This window comes from Vidua macroura, chromosome 1 (assembly GCF_024509145.1).
Source record: "Vidua macroura isolate BioBank_ID:100142 chromosome 1, ASM2450914v1, whole genome shotgun sequence".
In the NCBI taxonomy this organism is placed as follows: Eukaryota; Metazoa; Chordata; class Aves; order Passeriformes; family Viduidae; genus Vidua; species Vidua macroura.
The window spans coordinates 103,347,914-103,372,568 of NC_071571.1; the positions used below are offsets into that span (position 1 = coordinate 103,347,914).

The window sequence follows — 24,655 nt, forward strand, 5'->3', positions numbered from 1 at the left end:
TCATTCCTAACCCTGTCCATGTTTCTTATAAAGGGCTCTTGTTGCTGAGTTGGGCTCTTTGGTTATTGCCCCTTGGGTAAGTTATCTTTCACAGGGTGAGCTAAGGTCACAGACAATGCCAACAGAGTTCTCCTAATTTGTTATGATGTGACCATTGTTTGACTGCCCTTGTGAAATCATGGGATAGACTGTGTCTGTTGACTGACGCCAAGTGAGGTGATGCATTAGACACTGAAATGGCTGGATTAAACTGGAAGTCATGGCTGATTCCTTCCCTTATCCTGATCAGTCTCTTCATTGGAAGCGTAACCTCCAGTTACAATCCAGTTGCAAAATTTTATCTGATTAAAACAACCCATTGTAAGTGGTAATGAAATAAAAAAGCATCCCTAAATCTGTAGAATGGACCAGCCAGATTGTATCCATTGTTACAGAATCACAGAATGGATGAGGTTAGAAGGTACCATCCCAGGAAGTGTTCAAGGCCAGGTTGGATGGGGCCCTGAGAAATCTGCTTTCGTGAGTGACATGCCTGCCCATGGTAGGGGGGTTGGAACTAGGTGATACTTAAGGTCCCTTCAAACCCAAAATACTCTATGACCTTCAGGTCCTACCCCATTGCTCACCCATGTCTAGTCAGACCTTGAATTTCTCCACAGATGGAGTATCCACAACCCTTCGGGGCAACCAGATCCAGTGTTAGGCCTCCTTTGTGGTAGAAACGTGTTTTATCACATTCAGATGGAATTTCATGTAGTTTAATGTGTCCTTTGACTCTTCTCTCATCACTGTGCACCACTGACAGGAACCAGGCCCTGTCTTTTTCACTTGTTCTCATAAGATATTTATATAAATTGATAAGTTACCCCTGGGACTTCTCCAGGCTGAGCAGTCCCATCTCTCTCAGCCTTTCCTTATATGAGAGATCACACCATCCCTTCATCATCTTAGTGGCCCTTAGCTGGACTTGCTCCAGAAAGTCAAAATCTGTCTCCTACTGGTGAGCTCAGAAGCAAACCCAGCATGCCAGGTGTGGTCCCATCAGTGCTGAATACACAGGAGGAATCATTTACCTGCTGGCAACATTCCTCCTAATGCAGCCCAAGACACTCTTGGCCTTTTTATTGCCTAGGGTGCACTGCTAGCTCAGGGACAGCTTGTTATCCACCAGGAATCCAAGTTCTTCATTGGCAAAGCTGCTTTCCAGCCTCTTGCGCCCAGTGTGTGCTGCTGCCTGGAATTATTTCTCTCCATGTGTGGGACTTTGTACTTTCCCTTCATGAGACTTGTCTCTACTCTGTTCTCCTGCCAAAGTCCCTCAACAGTGGCACAACCATCTGGTGTATCAACCACTCCTCTCTTTTATATCATTTGTGAACTTGCAGAGGGTGAATTCTGCCCCATCACTGAGATCATTAATGAAGGTGTTGAACAATATTGGCCCCAGTATTGAGCCCCATGACTTGTGCCACTAGGGATTTGTCTCCAGCTGGACATCTACTTGGTTCTAGTGCTCCCATAACTGCTCCTCTTCCACTACAGTGAGTCTTCCTGGCCCCAGACTTTTCGTCTGGTCTTAAGTGCCTGGCATTCCTGAAGGAAAAGAGACTTGGGCAAAAAAGGCACTGAGTACCTTAGCCTGTCTGCATCATATGTCACCAGTTCCCTTGATCCATTCAGCAGTGAGACCATGTTTTCCATGATGTTTATGAACTTGTAGAACCCTTTCTGGTCGTCCTTCATATCCTTTGCCAGACCCAACTCCAAGTCAGCCTGTGTATGTCAGACTCTATGTTCCTCCTGGGGTATCTGCCTCTGCTTCCACCCCTTGTACACTTACCTATCATAGCCATGTACCTGCTGAAAATGCTTCAGCAGACATGGAGACAAGCAACAATTTTCTTCATTCTCCACCAGCCTTTTGCAAGACAGGTTGTGCTGAGTTTGTCAGCTTCTCCTTTCATTTGCTTGCACCTCTGGGTTTAGCATGGCTTTCACACCTAATTGCTGTCATCAGTTTCTGCCCCAGACCGTGTGGCATCACTGGACTTTTTTGCCTTTAGCTGTATTACAAGACCAATGTATTTTTAATATATAAAGGATAAGGATAAAGAACACAATGAATATATTGCACATGTTGTTTCATTTATTTCTGTTTAACAATTTGTTATTGAAACTCAAAATTACGAAAGTGACTTGGCCAGTCAGAATATGCAATCCACTGTATTGATCTTTGGCAAGTGATGGTTTGGGATGCACAGGGCACATTATCATTGCAGTTAGAATACCATGGAGTCAACTGGGAAAGACACCAGACAAAAGAAATCTCTTGATCTTGTTCTAGGTTAAAATTTACAAATATTTGCAGATTTAAATGAAGGAAAAACATTGTTGTTTTTTTTTTTTCCTGAAAGATTAAACTATAGAACATTAAAAATGAAAACAATAACAATGCTTTGGAAATAGATGTGTAACAGTATACTCAGTGTATTCTCAATAGTTAGCAATTTGAGTAAATTTAATACAAATGAAAATAAAACAAAATAAATTTTGTCTGTGGTGTTCAAATGTTCTACTGCTGTCTTGTGAAATTTACATTCCGTGACTCAAGTAATAATACTTGAAAGTCTTAAGTGATAAAATAAAAAACAGTGGCTCATACAGAACACAGAAATTGCATCAACATGCACTCAACAAGTACAGTCACGATAGGGAACAACAGGAAGGAAAATTATGGATATGCCATCATTGCTTTTAGAGACAATGTGGGGATGGGAAGACACCTTTTTGCAAAAATACTTCATTAAAAAAATATCTATTGACTTAGTCAGCAGTGAATAATCTTTTTGGTGTGTTAAAGCATCAACCACCATATTTCATCTTGTGAGATCTGTATCATTAATTCATACATGCCCTCAGTGCAATACTAGGTTATGTAGGTGCATGAGGTTTATCAAAGTGTGCAATATTTTCTTAGATCTGGCGGTCTCTGAGATGTCACACCACTAACTGGCATTAGAAAAGGCAAAATTTTTTCCCTCTCCATGTGGGGAGTTTATGTTCCTGGACAGCTGGCAGGACACCAGAGACTTTGATTTTCTCATTATTAAGCTGAGTGTGCCACCAGCACATGCCCAGTTTCAAGTGAAAGATGAAATTCAAAGCTCATGTTGATAAAGATGTTGGTCAAGAGATACACTGAATGGACAATTTAACTTCCAAGTATTTGTGCAGTTGGACCTGCATTGGAATCAAGGGTGCCTGTACGTCCTCACCAACATCAGAACTGTTGACTTCCAGTGAGAATTTGAAACACTGAAGGTCGGGCTGCCAACACACCATTGAACCATCAAAGCACATGTTCCAACAAGATGAAGATCAGCATCAAGCTGCCCTCCTGGTTTTCTCTTGCACTCATCCAGCTAGGAGAGATAAAGAATAGCCCTGAGGTTGTAGCACCAAATCCTAAAGTTCATTTCTCAAGAAAGCATAAATGTTTTCTAATGTGCACCATAAACTCCTCATGGGTGAAAAGCTGTCAGTGTAAGAATTGAAGTTCAAAATTCCCAGGCTTTAGCCTGCTTGCCACACAATATCTTTTTGTGTTGCATACAATTATTTTCCTACTGGTAAATTTAAGGACACACATATGCAGTGTCTGCATGTCCTGAAGTAGATTCTTGCACCTGGTACTGAGTATGGCAGGAAGAGCATGTTGTCTGGTTCTCTGTTGTTGTGCCAAGCTTTTCAGATGTTCCTTTAAAATCAGTGGTCTATCAAGGTGTGTTCAGTACAAGCAATGTATTTAGTTGTTTCCTAGTGAGGATGTAGCTATTAGTGCAGGTGGCAATAAAAATGCTAAAAAACAATGAAAAAATCTGTTCATCTGGCAACAATATCTTTCAGGCTTGTATGGTACCACACACACTCATAGCTGGTCTTCCAGGGCTAGTCCTCTGAGCAGGGTTGTGGCAAGCACATTTCTCTCTCTCTCTCTCAGGATTTTTCATAGAGGTGCACAGAGAGAAAGAAAGAAAAAAAAAAAAGATTCTATTTCTGCTCCTTGTTTTTCCTATGTGGAATGTGTTTGGAGAATTGTTTACCTGGGGTGATTGCTTGATTGGATTCTGGTGAGGATTGTTTGAGCCTGATGGCCAATCAGATCCACCTGTGTCTGGACTCTCGAGAGAAGGTCACAAGTTGTGAGTTAGATATGGTAGTTAGAAAAGTAGGTGTGTAGTTTTGGTATCTTTCTTTATATAGTGTATTAATGTATTATAGCATAGTTATAATAAAGAAATCATTCAGCCTTTGAACTGGAGTTGAACATCATCATTTCTTCCCACTGGGTTTGCCTGCATTTTACAATACTGGGTGCATGAACTCCTTAATACTGATAGGCAATCTGCAGCAGAACTAGTCCTCTGGAAGGAGTGACTCCCATGTCTTAGTGTGAATAGGGCTCGGCAGATCTGTATTTGCATTGTGCAGTTGCAAATGCCAAGGTGAAAGCTATTGTAGTGGTTAAATTTTGGCATGAAGGAGATTCCATAGCACAGTCATAGATATCTGTGCATTGGACCAAGGCAGTGTTTTCTACAAAATTCTGAAGTAAATTATAATGATAATACCTTATTTGCTTAATGTCAAGCTATCATCAATCCCATGCAAATTGTTAGCTATGCAACAAAACACCATGTAATTGTCACTACAATCTTAAGCCTCAGCAGTCTTGATTTTCAAAATACTAGTTCATCAATAAACAATTGTAAAGGCTTTAAGCTACAACAGGAATGCAGTAAAGAAGCTCTTTTCATCTGTGATGTCAATAAACTGAGATGAGAAAAGAAACTAGATTCATCCAAATGACAAGTGGAGATATATATTTTAACCATAATGAATATATGACATCCCTATTAATGATTTATCTGCTTTCAACTTTAACAAACAGTTCTAGTGATAACAACTAAATTTTTTTCTTTGCATTAGAAAAATAAACTGACACATAGCTAACATAGTCAATTAGAGCCTAGTTCGATATTCATAAATGCTAGCTTAGTGTATGGAAATTGTGTTGGTAATTACAACCAGAACTATTCATTTTCTTTTTTAAGAGTAGATATCTAGGAATGCCATTTAGTCATTACTCAGAATTACTTGTTATCTTTGATGAACTTAGTCTGTGCTTTCATCTGGTACCAGACTGCATGCTAATGCCAATCAACAGTGTAAATATGCAAAGAAAAAATATTTGGGATGCAAATTTTAAATAAGCTTGGTGTCATTTTCATTCTGATCCCATTGAATCAGAAACTGCAATGGCAGCACCCTCTTCAAAAATGCTACCACTGGGGCAAAAGGGGATATCATCATGCTTAGAGAAATTCATCTCTATTCTTGTGACAAGAAATGCACTGCAAATGGGCATTTTTCCTATCCCTCAGTCCATTCCATTTGTTCCTATTCTTATACCAATTTCGAGCCACTCACCCGTATCCTGCCCATTAGAGCTGGTTAGTACGTGCTGTTCATTTATCATACAGGAAACAGGCTGCTTCACCAGTCAGATATTTTTACAGGAAGGTATCCATGTCAGCAAGGCTTTTTCTGAAGGCTTGAAAAGCGAGAGAGTAGAGCCCTGTGTCCCATGGCAGCCTTGCCATCGCCAGGGGCTAGGCGTCAGAGACTGAAACCCAGCACTTATGTTTTGTGCAAACAACGGAAACAGGTTGTTTTTGTCCCTGTACAGAGAAAAATGCACAGCAGCAACAATAAATGTCAGAACCTGAAGAGCTGCCACAAAACAGAAATGTCATCCTCCGGTCAAGTTTTGGAGACATTTAGTGTGGGGATCTAACTCAGCATCAAAGACGCACGCGCGCGCACACACGCATATACAGAGAGAGAAAAGGATGATGCAGCTGTTTTTCTGCAACTGGATTATATATATATTTTTTGACATCCTTATATTTAAAATACCTGTCTTAAACTTTCCTGTAGTGTCTGTCATAAACCCCTTTAGGTACTGCAGAGGAAATTTTGAAACACAAATACTCAATAATAATAACAACAATAACAATAAATATGAACGTCAGAAAGACAGTTATTCCTATTTTTGACTTCGAAAAGTTCTAACACTTTATCTATAAACATCCCCAGTGTTTCTAACCTCAGTGCATTTATTTGTAGGGAGATTAATGCTCTTTTGAAGTTGTGGGTCATTTTTCAAAATGTTGGTTTCCTCCTGTTTTCTCTTCATTTTCTTCAAGATGCCTCTGCTCTACGGAGATGCTAGTTAGTACATTAGCTCTTTGCCTCTGAAGAGCTAGATGAAAGATTTTAACCTTTCACACTTGTCCCTTGTATTTACTCAGTCATAAACCACAGAACACCTACCAGAAAAGCAGGAGGAAACATAGAGCAGAGCTGGAGCACATGGCTGGATAATGTTAGTACAGCTGCGAGGGGAACACTCACTAAAGCCAGCAGATCTGGTTAAACCTGAGTTAGGCTTTCAGCACTGAGGTCAATGAATAGTCACAGCTGGACCAAAGTGAAATCAGGACTGAACCTCTTTTTTTTCTGCTGGTTGCAGATTCAGTGCCTCATTCTAGCAAGACTGTAAGAACTCTCTCCCCACCTTTGGAGAAAAGACATTAACCTTGAAGGATAGCTATTTGCATAAAATATGTTGCAAATACTGGATTTCTGAACACAGGCTTCTGTTACATATTTCAATGGAAGCACATTTAAAAAAAAGATGGGTATTTGGAATTGTCACGCATTACAGTGAATACAAATACACTTTTATAAATGAATAAAATGCTAAAGCTTCTTATGTTAGGATCTGTCACTCAGTCTCAATGGAACTTTATCCTCGTAGTAAAGGCTTAAATTTTCTACCAAAATAAATATAAATCAGCGCCTCATTCTAAGTCATTGAAATGGTGGTTTGCTTTGCTTTTCTTGACAAAAATCAGATGGGAGCCAGCTAGCAAGCTGGTGCTAAATGTCTTAATGGTCAGACTAATCACCTCTAATCATTTCAAGCCCTGAGCCACTCCGACATAAAAAGGGAAAATCCAGGCATTACTGTCTGCACCTTTCTGAGAAAAAGTGTCTTTGGGCGCAAAGCCCAGTAGAGGCCACAGCCTTGGAAAGAGGGGCCAGAAGAAATAATACAGTGAGTTTAGCCTAGCCTGAAAATGTTCTTTCTCCTGGTGGGGAACTCCCATGGCTCAGAAGAATGCTCCTGTGACCCTTCAGGCATGCTTTAACCTAACTGGAGAGATGCACATGAAGCAGGGGGAAAAATGATAGATAGTCCCTCCCGTCATGGTGGGTGATAGGCTGTGCAAGTTAGCAGAGTGGTGCTGATCAGGAGCTGCAGAAAGAAGGCTTTGAGTAGCTGTCTGGCAGGAAGAAGTGAATGTATTGTGTATGATGGCTTGCTCCCCGGAAGAGGGCCCTCAATCTCTTTTCCAGTGAGGGTCTCTTATAGAAAGTCATAGCAAATACCAGACCAGGCATCAGACAGTTCTGTGGTCTCACTGTCCTCAGATTTCAAAAATAGCGTGTATAGGCCATTTTGCTATTTACACTGGAAATCACAGCTTCCTAGCAGAGACTGAGGAGGTTAAGTGAGATTTTTTATCTTCTCTGGGAGTCCTGCTGGGCTGAGGTCCATGGTCTGCATGCAGGTGTTGATAGTGTCTCTGTATGACAAGGAGACAGCAGATAGAAATCAAAATGGTTTTTCATTGTGAATGTGCTTTGTGACCACAGCCTCTGCAGTATGCATGAACCATCTCTGATCTTGTAATAATAAGATGTAGAGTAAAATTTCCTTTGGAAAAAACGAAGTTAACAGAGCTTTTAAAGTCAAGTCTCTACCCTTTTACCCTGCTTCTTTCAGTTATTATAAGAGTTGATAAAGTCATATTTGCTTCTCCCCTTCCCTTCCTCTTTCTGCTCTTTCTCCCTGCTCCTCAAGCTCTGCTAGGACCCGTCTGCTGTGCCTGAAGTACTCTTGCAGCTGACTGCTTCCAAACAACACTTAGGAAAAAGTTTCTGGACTGGGACCAGAAAAAAGTGAATGGAAAGGAGGGGAACAAGGTATGTGTTACAGACCATTTGTTTCCAAACTTTTCTGTCCCCTACAACATCATGCAATGAGATATTGATTATCCACATTAACAGAGACTTAAAACAGCTTGTATAAAGCAAAAATATAGCTAATGCAAACCATATGGCAATTAGGCTACCAGAACATTGAGTGAAAAAATAATGGGGAAGGGAAATAAGGCCAGAAAAACTCTCAAGCCCCTTTAAACTGGGATTTCAAATTATTGATTCCACTCTGTCTTCTCTGTGGGCTTCCAGAAAAAAACGTTGTCCATGTTCAGCAAACAGCCACTGCAGGTTTTGCCCAGTGGTCAGCCTGAGGGACAATACCTGAAATCACAGCAGGTGAACACCTGCTAAGGCTTGAAACATCCCACCTGTTTAATGCCCTGGCTGAGAAATGAAAAACCTGGAATCAGAAAAAGTTCCTGACTGATGAACTGAAAAGGAGTGCCTTTGAGCAGTTCATTGTTTAGTTGCCCCATCAGGCTTCAAAGTGCTTTTCTCACCTGGAAGATAGACCTGAAGAAGTTCATTGACCAAGATGTGTCAGAATATCTCATTTGTTTGCAAGTTTATCCTGACCTAGTACACTCCATTTCTCAGTGAAAGGAAATAAGAAATAATTCCTATTTAAAATGTTTCTCTCAAAACCCACTGTCTGCTGAGAATTTGATCAAGGTATAAAAATCCCCTTTCTGTTTGGGAACATTAAGTGCTACCCTATGGGATTAAAAGCAAAGACTCTGAAATGCATCATGAGATGGATTCTGGGATTTCAGGACATGGCAAAAACATTTGTAGAACTTATATGCAAAGCTATTGGGAGGGAAAGCAGTAATAAGGACTCTTACAATGGTAGGACTAAAACCACCAGATTCCCCATGTGTTATGGGTCCCTTGGGATGTCACTTGTCTTAAAATCTAGCTTACTGATTCTCACTGTACTGCGGTGGAATGACTGTAAGAATTCTGCATCTTCTTACCTGCCACAGCTGTCAGAGTTTGTCTTCTGGTGAATCTAATATCAGACTGTTGTTCAGTAATGAAATATTAAGTGGAAAAGAACTCCATACATCTCTGGGCAATAGAAAACCTCACGGAAAAAAAAAAAAAAACAGTGCACGTTCACAAAGAACAAATTGTACCACCCAAGCTAGATTATTTTTTGATAGAATTACTAAATTAATGGATGATGGGAATGAAATCGATTAAGCGTTTCTGAGCTTTCAGTAAGGCTTTTGATATGGTGTGTCACAAAATCTGGTGTGAAAAATGAGTAGCCATCTGAGCTGCAAAGAAACTGTCATGGATTGAATCAAGGACTTAAGGGGAGGGAAAGAAAGTTCAAAAAATAAATGGCAATGACAAACCAGAAGGACGTATTTGCTCTGGGCTCTCCAAAATGTGGTGTTCATTTCACTGGTATTTCATGCCCTATTAGGGAGCTGTTACAAAAGGTGGAGGTGACAATAAATTAGGAGGTTCAACTGAGTTAGAAATATGAGCAAGAATTAGTAGAAAGATGAATTTCCCCTCAGCCTCAGATTCACTCAACATCACTGCCACACATGCACTCCAGACCCGCCAGAAAATATTGAATCACACCTATTATGGGAGAAAGGGAGGGAAACACAGCAGGACTGGACTGTGTGCCCAGAAGGAGTGGCATGGCAAGTTCAGTGCAGACCTTAGTGGAGAGACCTCTTGACCACCTGAGTGCATCCAGCTGGTGACCTTCTGGGCTGTGGGTTTGGTTCTCCCACAGCTTGCTTTGCCTGACAGCTGTACTCTGCTTGGAAGGTTGAAAAGCCAGCAGAGACCTCAGAGATGGGAATTGAAAAAAAAAGAAAAATTGGCAATCTGACTCACATAGCACAGAAAAAGGTTATTTTAAGGAATGTGCAGGAATGTTTCATATCATGTCACAGGAAGATCCTGTCTGCACACTGATGAAACTAGGCTTCAAATTCAGTTTTGCTGTACTGATTTTTACTCCAGTTTCTGTGTCTCTTCAATAATAACCTGGAGAATTGAAGGTGACACAATCAAGCTAAAGGACCAGCAAGGGTCCATGACATAGCCTAGGACAGATCCCTAAGTCCTGAGTGCCAACATCAGTTTTTTCTACCTGCTTATAAGCACTTAACTCCCTCCCACCCTCTTAGTATTAGCATTTACTTCTAAATGTTGTTGGATGAAACCACTTGAAGACCTGGAAAGCACCTTTTATTCCTGTATATACATTGTAGCAATTTCTGTTCTGAAGGTCTCAGACCTTCTGTGACTCGTTTTCTCAGGTGATTTCAGATTTTTGAGCAAGTGAAGTAGTGAGCATGAGTGATAGCAAAACTTTGCCAAACAGAGAGGCTAATTTTCTTCTGTTACAGAGATTAATGTGATTCTTTTTGGATACCAAAGAAATACCCTGGCTGATGAACTTTGCTCTGACACTGGGTGGGAATGGCTCCAGACTGTTGTTATTCTCCCTCTTTCCCCAGAATCGCTTTGCTCAGCAGCTATTTGTAGGATACTGAACAAGCCAAGGAGCTGTGCCAGTTCCTGCTGAGAATCAGTGATCAGCTCTTGTGCTGGGGGAAAAGGCAACAGGAACCGAGCCCTTCTGAGGGGAAAGCTGCCTTGTTAAAGACCTCTCAGCTGCTGCCAAAACCAACAAGGCAAATAGCCCTCATGGGCATCTGTGAACCCATGGGGTGGAGAGGTCTTTGCTGGTGGCGCAGTCCACTGACTGAGAACACCTGCGGTTTGAAGGAGCCAGCAGTCCTTTCTGATTAACAACCTCCTACAAAGCACATTTTCATCTAATTTACCTCTTTTGGCTTTCAAATAAGCAAGTAATGTCACACCTGCTAAGCAGCTAGAATTATGCAGCATCATAAATTAAACTTTTTAATTTGCCAAGATTCCTGGCTTATACCGTTTATCATTCAGAGTTATCCTTCAGAGAGGCAGGAGTGTTTCCTGCATGGCTGCATGTGAGAGGGGAATCTTTTTCCCTAGTCCTGCAGCACAAGAGGAGGCATGGGTGGCAGTGAGCAGGGGGTGCCAGCACTAGGAGCTCTCCAGAAGGATGCATCATTAGCACAGTCATTAACCCAGGACACTTGTGTGGCAGTGCTGTGTTTTGCACCATGCACCCCCACAGCTGCTGGAGGCTGAGTGGCTGGCGAGGTCCTTCTGTTTGGGTCCCCGTGGCGAAGACCAGAGCCCTCTGTGACTCAGGCACTTTTGGTCAGCAGGGCAGCACTGAGGAGCCAACAGCTTTGCTGCTGTCTGGTACTCTGAGAAGTCCTTACACACAGGAGCATGATGCTCACATTAGTGCTGCTGTTCCAGCTGAGTAGGCTGGCATCAACTTCAAACATTCTGCTGTGCAGGAAGGGAAAGTGTCCTTATGAAGCTGGGTATTTTTGGCCTCCCTCTTCCCATCCCTCAAGGCCCTTTGGACTCAAGGCCCAAAGCTCTTTAACACATGAGAGAGGGAATCAGTGAAGAGGATCCTTCTGTAAATGCATTTCACTGATGGAAGCTGGCTTTGGGAATTATTATCTCTTGAAAATTATTTAATGCAGTGAGTATCTGTTGGAAAAGTATTGATGAGACTGGGTTTTACATAAAAGTGTAAAGTGGTGCTGCTGCTCACCACAGGTTCCCTGGAGAAGAAATCAGAAATGTGGGCTAGTCCCAGGTCTGGTAATTCCAGAAAAAATGGGGTGACTGTACTGTCTTTTCCAGTGAAATTTTTCAATGGCCTTTTTCCTAAAGCTGATTCCTTCTTATTGTTTGGTGAATCGTGGTAGGTTCTCCTTCTCAACAAGAAATAGACCTATTCAGAACAGTTTGAGGTCAGGGAATGTGGAATGAAAACACTAAAATGAAAAAATAGTTTCCTTTTGAAGAAATATTTGAAATAACAATAAATTGGTTTTTGAACAAATCTATGAAGAGTTACCTAGGCAGCAAGTCATACAAATGAGTCAAACTGCTCATAAGCATTTAACCTTTTTCATAAGTGAAAAATCTGTATCAAATTAGATACAGATATACGTGGATGTCCTTAGGGAAAAGTAAATACATTTAAAGAACTTAACCCAAAAATAGTAGCACACATAGTCTAGGTGTTCTAGCATCACAAATAGATGCTAGAAGATGAGGGTGATTTGTGGTACCTTGCAGAGAGAGAGACAGAGAGCTCAATTTGGATGCTATCCCTTCTTTCTGTACAACAGATACATAGCTGCTTGAAAACAAGTTGGGAAGGAGCCAAGAAGGACAGCAGTCAAGGCATGAACTCCCTAAAGGGAAAACAAACTTCATCAATTGTGTTCAGCACAGCTCAGCTTTCCCTCTCTGCCGTTGGCTTTGCTGGGGCCAGCAGCTCAGCCTGGGGCCAGAGGGCAGAAGGGAGATTTCTTCTGGAAAGCCTTCTCCCAGTGAGATCCTGGGCTTGTCAAGGGAAGAGCAAAAGAGCTGTGAAGGCTCAGAAATGTACCTGCTTATATGAGACACCAAAACTGCTCTTTGCTATCATGCAATCAGGACAATTCATGGAGGTTTTGTTTGTCTTTCTGAGGAAAGACAAACTCTTAAGTTAAATGTGCACATTGCCTATGCAATACTGATAAAGAATCTTTTACTCTCTATCCCTGCTGTTAAGGGATATAAAAATCCTTTGTTTAAATGAAGACTACATTATTAGTGTTCACATCTAAATTAAAGCGTGGAGACCAAGTCTGGAGTTGTTACACACATCTCTCCCCAGAGGACTTAGCCATATTTAGTCAGTGTAGGGACAGATGTGGGAGGCTCAGGGTCTGTAATAAGCATATCCACGGCTTTGATGTGCTGGCACCACTTGGCCTTTCTCAGTCAGCAATGGGAATGCAGCTTATGGGCAGGAGACTGTGTCTTGCTCCAGCTGGGCCTGGAGCAGCAATGCCACTAACTCCAAGTCCAGTAGGAACAGCCCATCCCCACAGGTCAGTAGAGTTAAATGTCTTCTGGAAGCCCAATCAGTTGGATACTGCATTACCATGTGAAGTGTATTTAGAACTTCACACCTGCGAGTTATAATAAAAAAATATGCTAACATATACATCAACAAGGTGTGAAATGTGATGTTAATCACTTTCCCATCTATACATTTACTGACAAAATACACCACATAATTTATGGAATTGCTTTAGTGCTCAGACCACAAACAGCATCTCCTGATTGGTTCAGTTCGGTGCCATATGTTATAGAGAAAATATGTGTATACTCAACGAAGATGTAAGTTTTAAGGAAACCTTGAGGAAAATGATAAAATTATAAACATGTTTTCTGCCTGTTGAACACAGAATTTATATTTCTAATCTTATCTGAGTTATGTTGCAACAGACAGCTTGTCTTTTGTTTTCACCCCTTAAGGCTTTCTTCAAATATTCCCATACTAGAAATGTTTTCTGAAGCTCTACAACCAGACAATTAAGTGAGTACAAAGAGCACAATAATTACTTCACACAGTAAGTATTGTGTTGTGTGTGGTAATGCCTTTCTTCCTTTCAGTTTTTCTTATCTAGAGATAAGTTACACTGACAGACTGGCTTCTGAGTCCATATCCAGTTCAGTTAGGATCAGTTTTAAGAGAATATTGCTTCAGAAGATACATAAATGCAAATGCTTGAGGGCTGGAAAGAGTTAAAGTGATCTAGGAATTTTTCATTCTCACTAATTGATGAGAGCATTTAAATTTTAAACTCTCCTGCTATTATATATATATATATATATATATATATATGTATTTAAACTCAATTTCCTCAATTGTTTATGTTATATTATCATACAGCATGTTACTTTAAACAGGTTTCTCCTTTCTGAAAGAATTTATGTGTAAAATATGTAAGAGGAGAAGAGAGGTGATGGAAGCCCATCTTACAGGGACACCATCATTGTCAGTTTGTGAAGGCAGACAGATCTCTTCAAGATGACTCACCCCATGGCCATGGAAAAACAATTTTGGGGCAGGCAGGCTCCTAGCAAGGTCCTCAGATGGCCATGATGAGTCAGAGCCTTGGCACATGTGTTTTATTTGAAATGCAGATTTCTTACTATCCTGGTAGACATTGGCCAAGCTGGCCAAGCTTTTTTTCTTTCCTACCTCCTTTCCATAGAGAACTGAAGATGCATTTAACTGCTGCCAACTTTATTAGCTGATTGATGGTCTTGCTGGCTTGGCTGAGCACTGCTCTGGAGGTTAGGTTTCCTGAAAGCAGAAGCAAAATCCCCCCATGACCACTCTGGCACTTGTAGAACAAGCAATTTGTCTGACTGGCTGCTGTATGTATTAATATTTGAAGTTAATTTGTCTGCTTGAATAATCTGGTGCCAAATCATGTAGCCATTTATCAGTTGTAAAGAGAAGACACTGCTCTTGCCCAACCACTTCTAGAAAGTAAAACCACCATAACCTTGGTACATTTGACACAGCTGATCATGGAAAATTACACTGCAATATTGTTCTGACTGCTTGCTAACAAGAAGTATTTAGTAGTCTTATGTTCAAGGTTGGACTAAATTATATCTTCATTGTCCAGAAGAAATGTAACATATGAATTTGTAGTTGTATTAGCAGTGCCAATTATGCAAGGGTATCCAAGTCTTCCTAAGAGTCTCAGCTAAATGGAAATCTCATGCAACAAGTACATGCATTGCAAGAGAGCATTCTCAGCAGAGGTCCTGGGAGGGGAGAGAATGCTCTATTTAAAAGCATGGAAGGTAAACACCACCCAAAGCAATACAACTCTTCCCACCTTCATCAGATGATGCCCTGCCCCCAGCTGAACTGCTGACAGATGGTGGGATGGCAAACGGGAGAGCAATGCTGCCAGCCGGAATGTGAGAGCCTTCGCTGGAGGACATGGGTTTGGCAAAGCTGCCTACCAAACCAGCCACAGGATGACAACAGACTGATCCTTATGTGTTGTCAGATACCCAGAATGGAGGTCAGAGTGATTTGGCAAGAGGGAAGGCTGGCAATGGGAAGGGAGGAAGGAAGAGAGGAATGCCAACAGAAGGAGAGAGAAGCTCTATTGGACCAGCAGGCTTTGTCATCTGATAGAAAGACAGTACAGTTTAATATATCAAAACCTTTCATTTACTAAATCAAAGGCTTTTATTCAAATAAATTACAGCAGCATTATTGCTGGGACCTTTTGGCTGCCAGGCTGAGCCGTAGCTCCATGCAAGGCTGTGTAAAAAAGGCAGAAGACAGACTGATGTTGCATTTCATTTGTTGATTGTCATTGGAAGAGATACAGATTTGTGCATGTGCTATTTTCTTGCTAGGTCTCGACAGAGGTTGCTACAGTCAGGCTTGAAGAACCAGGATGTGAAAAGTACCTAGTTTGGGTGATGGCTTGTATTTTGCTCATATCCAACCAAGAAAAAAACCCAACCTGAATAAAATGAAGCAAAAGTATTGCAAGCCATTGGCAGATGGTTTTTTAACAGTGCTGCCTCTATGGATTTGCTCAAAATCTGGTTTTCAGATGTAGACTGTAATCATTCCAAAACACAGGGCTGCAATCCGTGACTGCAATTCAGTGTGGCTGAATCTGTGCTGATCCCTGTGTAACAGCAAAGCTATATTTTGGTTTATGTGGTATGCGATGCTGATTAAATTCCTGTCCATGCCCAACAAAGGTAATGTCCCTTATGACTGGGTGTGCAAGAGTTTCCCAGGTGTTCCCACCTAACTGTGCAGACTGGAGAACACTGAGATAATGAAATCTTCAAGGACCAACATAAAATGTCATCCCACTTCTCATGTGGCAAGGCAGTAACTATATTTCACTCCCAAGACTTTTCATCCCCAAAAGGTTTATATTATAGGCTGATTGTTATATACCATATAAATCAGAATTTCAAGAGGACACAACAGCAGGTTAGTTCTCTAGGCATTCAGCTCAGCTTTTAAGGTTACAGAGTGTAATGAGATTGCATACATAGCAGTGTCTCTTCAGAGGCTGTCATTGTTAACCTCACGTGTGAAAGGAGTGTGAAGTATGTGATCCAGCATGGTGCTCTCCCTTCTGAGTTATCTGAAGGTAATAGTTTCTGGAGGAACAACTCATCAGGGTCAAATGGCACCTCCTTGTACAGTGTCTACAGTTGTGCAGCCTGGAAGCTCTCAGGAAGGGCTCTGCTGCACTTGTAACATTCATTCATGGCATAGCAAAAGCACTGGCAGAGGGGTTTTAGTCATAGTAAGTGCTGGTTATAGACATTGTTTAAAATGGACAGAATACTACAGTACAGAATACTACAGTACAGATAGAGAGGGCCAAACCTCTGCCCCAAATTTTCTGCCACACACAACTAACTTCCTTGTTTTTATCACTTTGAATAAGTGGGCCAATCTGCTCCATCAGTTTAGGTTCATTTTTAAAATGTGCTCTTAATGACATACATCATGTGCTTGAGCACATACACAACCCTATTCATTTTATGACAAGTAAGCTCCTATGTAAAGTTTTTTGTGGAAGCATATTGTTGACTAATGTCTGGAGACCTTAGTCCTATGAACCTTTATGTGCTGTGGTGGACTGACACCAGCCAGCGGTTAAGTCTCCACAAAGACACTTGCACAGTCCTTCCAGAGAACAGCAAGGGCAAAAGCACGATAAACATGTGAGTTGAGATAAAAAGAGTTCAAGAAGTGAAGGAAAGTGGAAGAAGAAAGGGGAAAAAAAGGATCCAAACAATGAACGTAAAAGCATTCACTTAGCACCTCCCACAGACAGACCAATGCCCAGCCAGTGTCCTAGCAATTGCTTTCCCCTCCTCCATCCCCCTTTTGTTGCTGAGTGTGATGATGTGTTGTATGGGACAACACTGTCTTTGGTCAGTGGAGCTCATCTGTCCCTGCTGTGTTCCCTCCCACTCTGACTGGTCTTGATCACCCCCAGACTACTTGCTGGAGTAGAGGCAGAGTGAGAACCAGAGAAAGTCTTGATGTTGTGCAAACACTGATCAGCAATAGTTAAAATATTGGTGTGCTATCAACACTGCTTTATCACAAGTACAAAGCACAACACCATATGGGCTGCTATAGAGAAAATTAACTTCATCCCAAACAGACTCGATATAGCATCATGACAGGACATGCAGAAGGACCAATGAACTCATATATGTATAATGTGCGTATCAGAATGATTTTTTTTTTTTTGTGTATGTTGGACTAGACAAGAATATATGGATGTAAATGTTTGTAGGACTGGGAGTTCTGATTGCATTTACTCAGGCCTGGCAGCAGTATTAACGTATGTCTAGCATGAAAGACACTTAGGCTTTAATTGTGACCCCCCAAGCACATCATCACAAAACCCCTAAATTGCTAGAAATATCACAACTGTAGAGAACAATTAAAAATCTTCTAGCTGCTACTAAAAGCACATCAATACAAGAGTTTCAGAAGTAAAAGTACCATTGCTTGGAAAGACTGTCAGTGAATGTGAGATATTAATCTCCCCTGCCATATTCCAAACAAGCTACAGCAAGTATCATTCTCACTCTTCATATCCAAGGCCCCTCTTTTCTGTGCTTGTGTACATTGAATCCTACCAGCAACATTAAAAAAATAAAAATCATGGCAGAATGTTTGTAGACCCCAGCCCTGCCCCCCACCCCCTTCAGCCTCAGATCTTCCTTCCACTTCTCTCAAGTCATATTACTGAGAAAGAATAGCACATGCTGTGATGACAGGACTGGAAGGGAAGTGAGAGCACCAGAGGGCACTCCATCTTCCAGGAGGGCTCCTGGAGGTGGAGGTGTGACAGCCTTGCCCTGAAAGTAGGTGAAAAATCTAGAGAGACAGACTGGAGGAAGTGTGGGCAGCAGGAAGTGGCTTTCATGCTTGAAGCAGGTGAGTCCGGTGAGTCGGGAGAAATAACCAGGGCAGGAGCTGCCTCTCAGCCTTCCACAGAGAAATCTGCTTGGAAATAGCAGCAGGAGTGAAGAAGGCATTTTGCTGCTGCTGTTTATTGCAGTTTGCAGAGGGCTGATAAGGCCTTAGAAAGGTTTTTCCATTAAAGTGGGCTAGGATGCTGAAGGGGGATGCTGGCTGCTGAGCAGGGGCGTGCAGAACTATCTCCCTCATGCCAGTGGTGTATGGAAAGCTCCCACAGGAGGAGCATGTGAATGGCTGAGGCAATGTAAATGCACCCATCAGTTTATAATTTCTCCATATAGACAAGGTCTAAGCTACAAAAACCAACCAAACAAATGGGCTCCATTAGAAACAGCATTATTTTTCACATGATCTGTTGGGTTTTACTGGTAGTGCACCCCAAAATTGGTAGTGGTCATTGTCTTCCCTAATAAGCATCACACAACAAACCTAAGCTGTAAAATATATTTTTTTATCCCTAATTTAATTTTTCTTTTAATAAAGCCCTGTGTCTGGCATGAAATATAGGATGCACCAGATTTTGTAGGGCAAGGCTCCAAGTTGATAAAATAAGTGTAAAGTCAACAATAAATCCAAAATGATACGACGAATCATTCTGTTACAGTGATCTGCATATATAACTTGCTTCCTCTGAAATCTAATGCACAAATGCTTTAAGAAGTTACTTTGGGAGGCAGAGAAAAGTTTTCTGATTTCTTTTGAATCAGAAAACTAATGAGGCTGTAAAAGCTCAAGTAAACTTTAAATTTACGTACTTTCCTTGAATCAGTCTTGATATGGGGGAAGGAGCAGGGGAAGAAGAGACAAGACTCAAAACAACCATGAAAGGAGACTCAGCAGATGATCCTACTCAGTTTTGGAGTGAGTTATGCCAAAAGCTTTATGTTTGCTACTGCTATTACAGCTTCCTGAGGCCTTCCCAAAGGAAGACACTTGGAATAGCTGTTGCTGGAACTGTCAAATTATCTCCATTGCCACACCTCAAAGAACAAAAGTCTGTTTGTGTCTTTGCTACATGTTATTAAAAAATTGTGAAGGGGCTCATACAGTAAGCAGTTGGATGTGGGGACCCACATACAATGAAACAAAGAGAAAACATTTCAGAGATATTAAAGATGAGCAAGAACCAGATAAAGGAGATACCCTAAATAAAGATGGTCTTGATGACACATTACACCTTCAGATCAAGTCTTTGTGGCACAGACACCTTTTAGAAACACACTATTGTAAAACTGAGTAAGAAGTTTCTTCTATTTTATTTTTTATCTTACTAGCTATAGACCTTAAACTGTTAGTACTCCATGAATGTATCCTGTCAGGGACAGACTAATTTTGCTGACAAAGAAGCCCAGGAAGCTGTCAGGAGTATTGCTGTTATAAAGATACAGATTACCTGCATGCCATCACCTCTCTCACGATCCCCACTGCTACTCTTTTGGAATAGCTTAGCAAAAATCACCTACCTCAAGTCCTGGAGAGATGATGAGTTGGGTGATACCACAAATGGCAAACCATTCAAAGTATCTCTTTATTCATTTATATACCGCTTATATACTGGGTATACTGGGCATTGAAGAAAGCATCCTCCCTCTGTTCCAGACTGGGACTGATGTCTCCCAGATTCTGCAGCTCTACTGGGCCTGTATTTGTGTAACTTTCTTCTGAAAAGGGAGGTTAGATTATCAGTGATTTACAATGGCTGTCACTGCTGTTTTCTTTGTCTCCTCTAAAATGCCACCCTCCAGATAACTTTCAGAGTTCTGGAATATCAGCCCCTCATGTTTGTATCTTCTTTCTCCTCCTGATTCCTTTTATTTTCTCCATTCCTAACTCCTGAATGAATGGTGTGGGTTGGAGCACACTAGTCCAACCCTGCTGCCATAGGCAGGAACACCTTCCACTAGATAAAAGTTGCTAGAACCTCATCCAACACATCCTTGGATGTTTCCAGGAATGGGCATCTACCACCTCTCCAGGCAACCTGTTCCAGCATTTTTCCATCCTCACTTGAAAAAATTTCTTCCATCTAATCTAATCTAATAGTCCCTCTTTTAGTTTAAAACCATTACTCTCCATCCTATTGCAACAGGCTCTGCTGCAAAGTCTGTCACCACCTTCCCTGTAGACTACCCTGAAGTACTGAAAGGCTGCAATGAGGTCTCCATGGAGCCTTCTCTTCTCCAGAGAACAACACCAGCTCTCTCAGCCTTTTCTTATCGGAGAGGTGCTACAACCATGTGACTTCATCTGAAGTCCTCATCTGTTTTTTCTTCTTGGCAAAATGTTGTTTTGCCTAAGCCTGGATTTTTCTATAATTTGTATGGATTGATAGCTGTAGTATGAGAGTGAGGACACAAAGCTGCTTGATGTGCTTTCTTTGGCTGGCTCCAGTTTTATGGCACTGAAGTTCGCAGAATGCCTTTTGGAACAACATCAGACAGACTCTGCAACATAAACTCTATGTCAGAAGAACTAGGGAAAAAAAGACTAGTATCAGTAAAATAATAAGAAACATTGCAGAACTCTTTCCTCCTCATCTCCTTTGACCCCTTGCCCCAGCCCCCCAAGGCCTACCTGTGCAACATATGTCTGCATGAGTGCAGCAGCTGAAATAATGTCTGGTTGACACTGGCAATCTCTGTCCTTGGGAGAGGAATCCATGATTCTTGCTGCATTTCACATTTGGGATCACACTGCCAGCATCACCTTCTGTCCAAGGGCTCCATTGGCACACATATCTTAATGCTTTTTGAAACACTGGATGTGTCCATGTATATTTCAAAGGATAGATCACAGAACACAACTTTTTATGGTCCCATAATTATTACAAAGAACTGTGCTTGGCTGGCATACCTGACCTGTCAAGCTGGTTATGAGGAATATGATGTTGGAGGTTTGGATTTTGTTTCCTAACACTAGGGTTTTAAAATGAGTAAGAGCACATTCTGCAACAGGCTGAAATGCTACAAGGTTTATCCAGGGACCATCATTCTTCTCAGGACTGGGACTGTATTTCATAAGTTTTTCAGTACCGCTGTTCAATTTATAGCAATGGCCCATAGCTGGCAGCTACACTTTAAAAGAGATGCTTTCCAGATGCAGATCAAACCTGTCTTTGTGCCTTCAGATCTGAATTTTAGAGTGGTTTTGAACTGGGAGTTGACAACCTGTGAGTCATTCTGTCCAAGCTGGATCTGTTAGATTTAGAGCTTCTCAAAATATATCAGGTTGACTGACACATTTATATAGATACTGCCCCCATTCCAGACAGCTTAGCAGGATCATTTAAGAGCTGAAATACTGTGCAGTTGGCCACATTCTTGAATTGGGTTTCCCATAAAGCTTTGGAAGCATTGAGCAGTTGCTCTGCCTGCAATGTCTCCTTGAAACTTCTGGGTGAGAAAATGTTCTGTGGTTCCAACAGATGGCTCAGCAAGCCATTGCTGATTCATTCCCCCCTTTTGCTGCTCTGTTGCTGCAACAAAGGCAATTCCCAACATATTCACTGGTCAGTGCTTCCTAGAAAGGGGAACCATCCAAACAGCATGGAAAATCAGTACAGCCATTCTCAGGAGCTTTAATGATGTAAACCTGTCCACTGACAACAGCTCTAGTAACGGAGCAGTTCCATGATTTTTTTAGTAACTTCCCCACCAGCCATTCTAGTATTGGTGTCTTTAACATCTTTAACAGAAGGAATTACATCCCCCTCATAGCAGTCACACATCTCAAGAACAAGAGCAACCCTTCCACAGGAGCAGCAGGCACAGAGGGAATGCCAGGGAATGCCCAGGGCTGCAGAGGGTTGCTGTGACAAGACCAAGTGCTACCAGCACAACACCATCTCTTCTTCAGAGGAGGGCATCTTTCAGGTTCTGCATTTGTGCATTTTTAAGCATACAATTCACCTCTTTCATATACTGGCACAGCATATCTTACTCCACTTTGGTGAGCTGTATCCAGCTCCAGAGATCCCAGCAAATGCTACGAGAATTTGCTTTGTTCAGCCTGGAGAAGAGAAGGCTTCAAGGTGACCTAATTGCAACCCTCCAGTACCTGAAGGGAGCCTACAAGAAAGATGGAGATGGACATTTTACAGGGGGTTGTAGTGACAGGACAAGAGGGAATGGATTAAAACTGAGAAAGAGCTGATTTAGATTAGATATTAGGAAGAGTTTTTCACTTTGAGAGTGGTGAGGTACTGGAACAGGTTGCCCAGAGAAGCTGTGGATGCCCCATCCCTGAAAGTGTTCAAGGCCAGGCTGGATGGGGCTTTGAACAACCTGGTCTAGGGAAAGGAGTCCCAGCCCATGGCAGGGGGTTGGAACTAGAAGATCTTTATGGTGCCTTCCAACCCAACCCATTCAATGATTCTGTGATTCTATGATCTCGCTATTGGCTGGATCAACCCTGGATCACACAATAAACACTCACTGGAAGTAGCTCAGTATTTACTAGATTTAATGTAGAAAAGAGGCTTAGTTGGAGGCACTCAGATGCCAAGAGATATTAAATTAAACAAAATTTTTATCATGTATGTAATTATTTATTGAGCTGAGAATCCATACAAGATAAACAAGGTAAACAAAGTTTACACTATCATACAGTAAGCATTTCCAGGGCTTAATAAAAATGATTGTCACTCACTGTGCTTCACCAAAAAAAATCATTTTAATGAATAAATAATTTGATGAAATCAAAAAATATTTACAATATAAACAAATGAAAAAGCTTTGGATATATTAATCTGAGCATCCTGTCTTTTGCATTTTTAACTGCATTTCTATCAAGATTCTCTCTATGAAATGGTACAAAGTGGATAGAAATTACAACTCAACAAAGTTATCATGATTTGGTACATGTCTTTCTGTTAGTTCAGATAAGCTACATATGATTCCTTTATTATGCACATGTTAGAATACAAATATAACTAAAATCATATATTATCAAAATGCCAGACAGCATTCTCCACAGAACAGAAATGTACACTAGGCTGTGACAAGAACTGAGAATCACAGGCAACGAAATGTAACAGAAAAAGTACAAATTCCTTCATAAGAATATAGTTGTGCTCTCTTATTTACCAGAGGACTATGCTGCTTCACCACATCAATGGCTGAGTATGAATACGGTGTTCAAGGAGTGCCACGTGGTTCGGTGTAGGCTCACAGGGGTGCCAAGCAGCAGCTTCTGAGTGGGAATCGGGCAGTGCAAGCGGTTTTATAAACATCTTTTGGGGCTCTTAAAAAGAGCCAATTATACAAAGCAGTAGAAGCGTAACACTGAGAAGTCTTCATCTCATTTACACAGACATCATGAAGTGACTTGCTTTGTTTGTGGTAGTGAAAGGAGGAGCTTTGTCTGTGCTGTCTAGACAATCAGCCAGAATTCAAGTATTCTAAAGCCACTTCGTAGCAGAATTTGTATTGATCCTGAAAAATCAAAAGAAAACCACAAAGTCAATTACTGAAGAAACTTAATTAAAGAGGTCAATATTTCTCTCCTGTTAAAATTATTTACTATCAGCTGTTGTCAGTGGGAACCAATTTGCAAATCCAATTTATGTTCAGGTAAGAAAATCTTTATATTAACCAGACAATAGACACTATACATAGTAACTTATGGTACTGCTCATGTTAGATGAGTATTTAGCTGCTGTAAAACACTTCTATGAGAAAAACTGATTGCATGTAAGCAAATTGACTTGCAACCCTCCTGTCATCTGTGAAAATGCTCATGCAGCACTCAGTGAGAGTTGGACTTATTGAAATTCCTCCCTGGAAATGTTTATCTTAAAATAGACCCAGTGTTTAGTGCTTCCCAGATTGCAATTTTTATTTTAATGTCATTCAGACACTTGCTGCATTTCAGGGCAAGAGTACTTACTGTTGGTCCTCTCTGCAGCCCAGACCCAACCCACAAGACTGTGCAATAGCCTTGTGAGATGGGGCCTGAGTTAAATTAATTGGATTAATTCCAATTAATTTTTAGCAACTGCCAGTGATGCTCAAGTTAGCCTGGGTAACAGGAGAACTGTAAAGAGCCTAAGTCTTCAGGAGCCAGCCCTGTGCTTCAAACACAGACCTGCTGGTTTTATTTGTAACTGCTTGGAAACAGAGCAAGTCCCAGGGAAAGAAATCCCCTTCCTGAGGGGATGCAAACCCACTCTGCATCTCTGGGGACAAAGGGTCATGTCTTGGCCCCTTTCACGTCTTCAGTGGAATGGAGAGGACAGATTTGACTAACCTTTGTCCACTCTGAAACTTTTAAATGGTGCAGTCACTGGTGACTTCCCAGCTTTATGTGCATACATACCCCTCTCCTGTTTCTGTTCTTGCTACTCACAATGCTCAAAAATACTACAAATATTGAAATGAAAAAAAAGCTGAAAGAAATACTAAGTGCAGGTTCCCTGAATCTAAGGGCTCTGGCTTCTGAAAATTCAATTTGGGAACAATTGCCAGTTTTATGACTATTTCTGTTACTGAAATGCCTCTTTTGCTTATGCACTTTATTTGATTAATAAAGGATAACTAAGCACACATTGCCATTTAGGAACAT

The 24,655-nt window shown here is 41.3% G+C and overlaps 1 protein-coding gene across 6 annotated transcripts in view; it reads right to left on the bottom strand.

Moving 5' to 3' along the window:
- Window positions 1–22,573: 22,573 nt before the first annotated feature.
- PTPRM (protein tyrosine phosphatase receptor type M) overlaps window positions 22,574–24,655 on the bottom strand; it is a 445,383-nt gene continuing 443,301 nt past the window's right edge. For all 6 annotated transcript variants that reach the window (XM_053979855.1, XM_053979842.1, XM_053979831.1 and 3 more), the window contains one exon: window positions 22,574–23,526. In XM_053979855.1, the coding sequence (XP_053835830.1) occupies window positions 23,473–23,526 (54 nt within the window). In that variant the 3' untranslated portion in view covers window positions 22,574–23,472. The remainder of the gene's footprint in view (window positions 23,527–24,655) is intronic.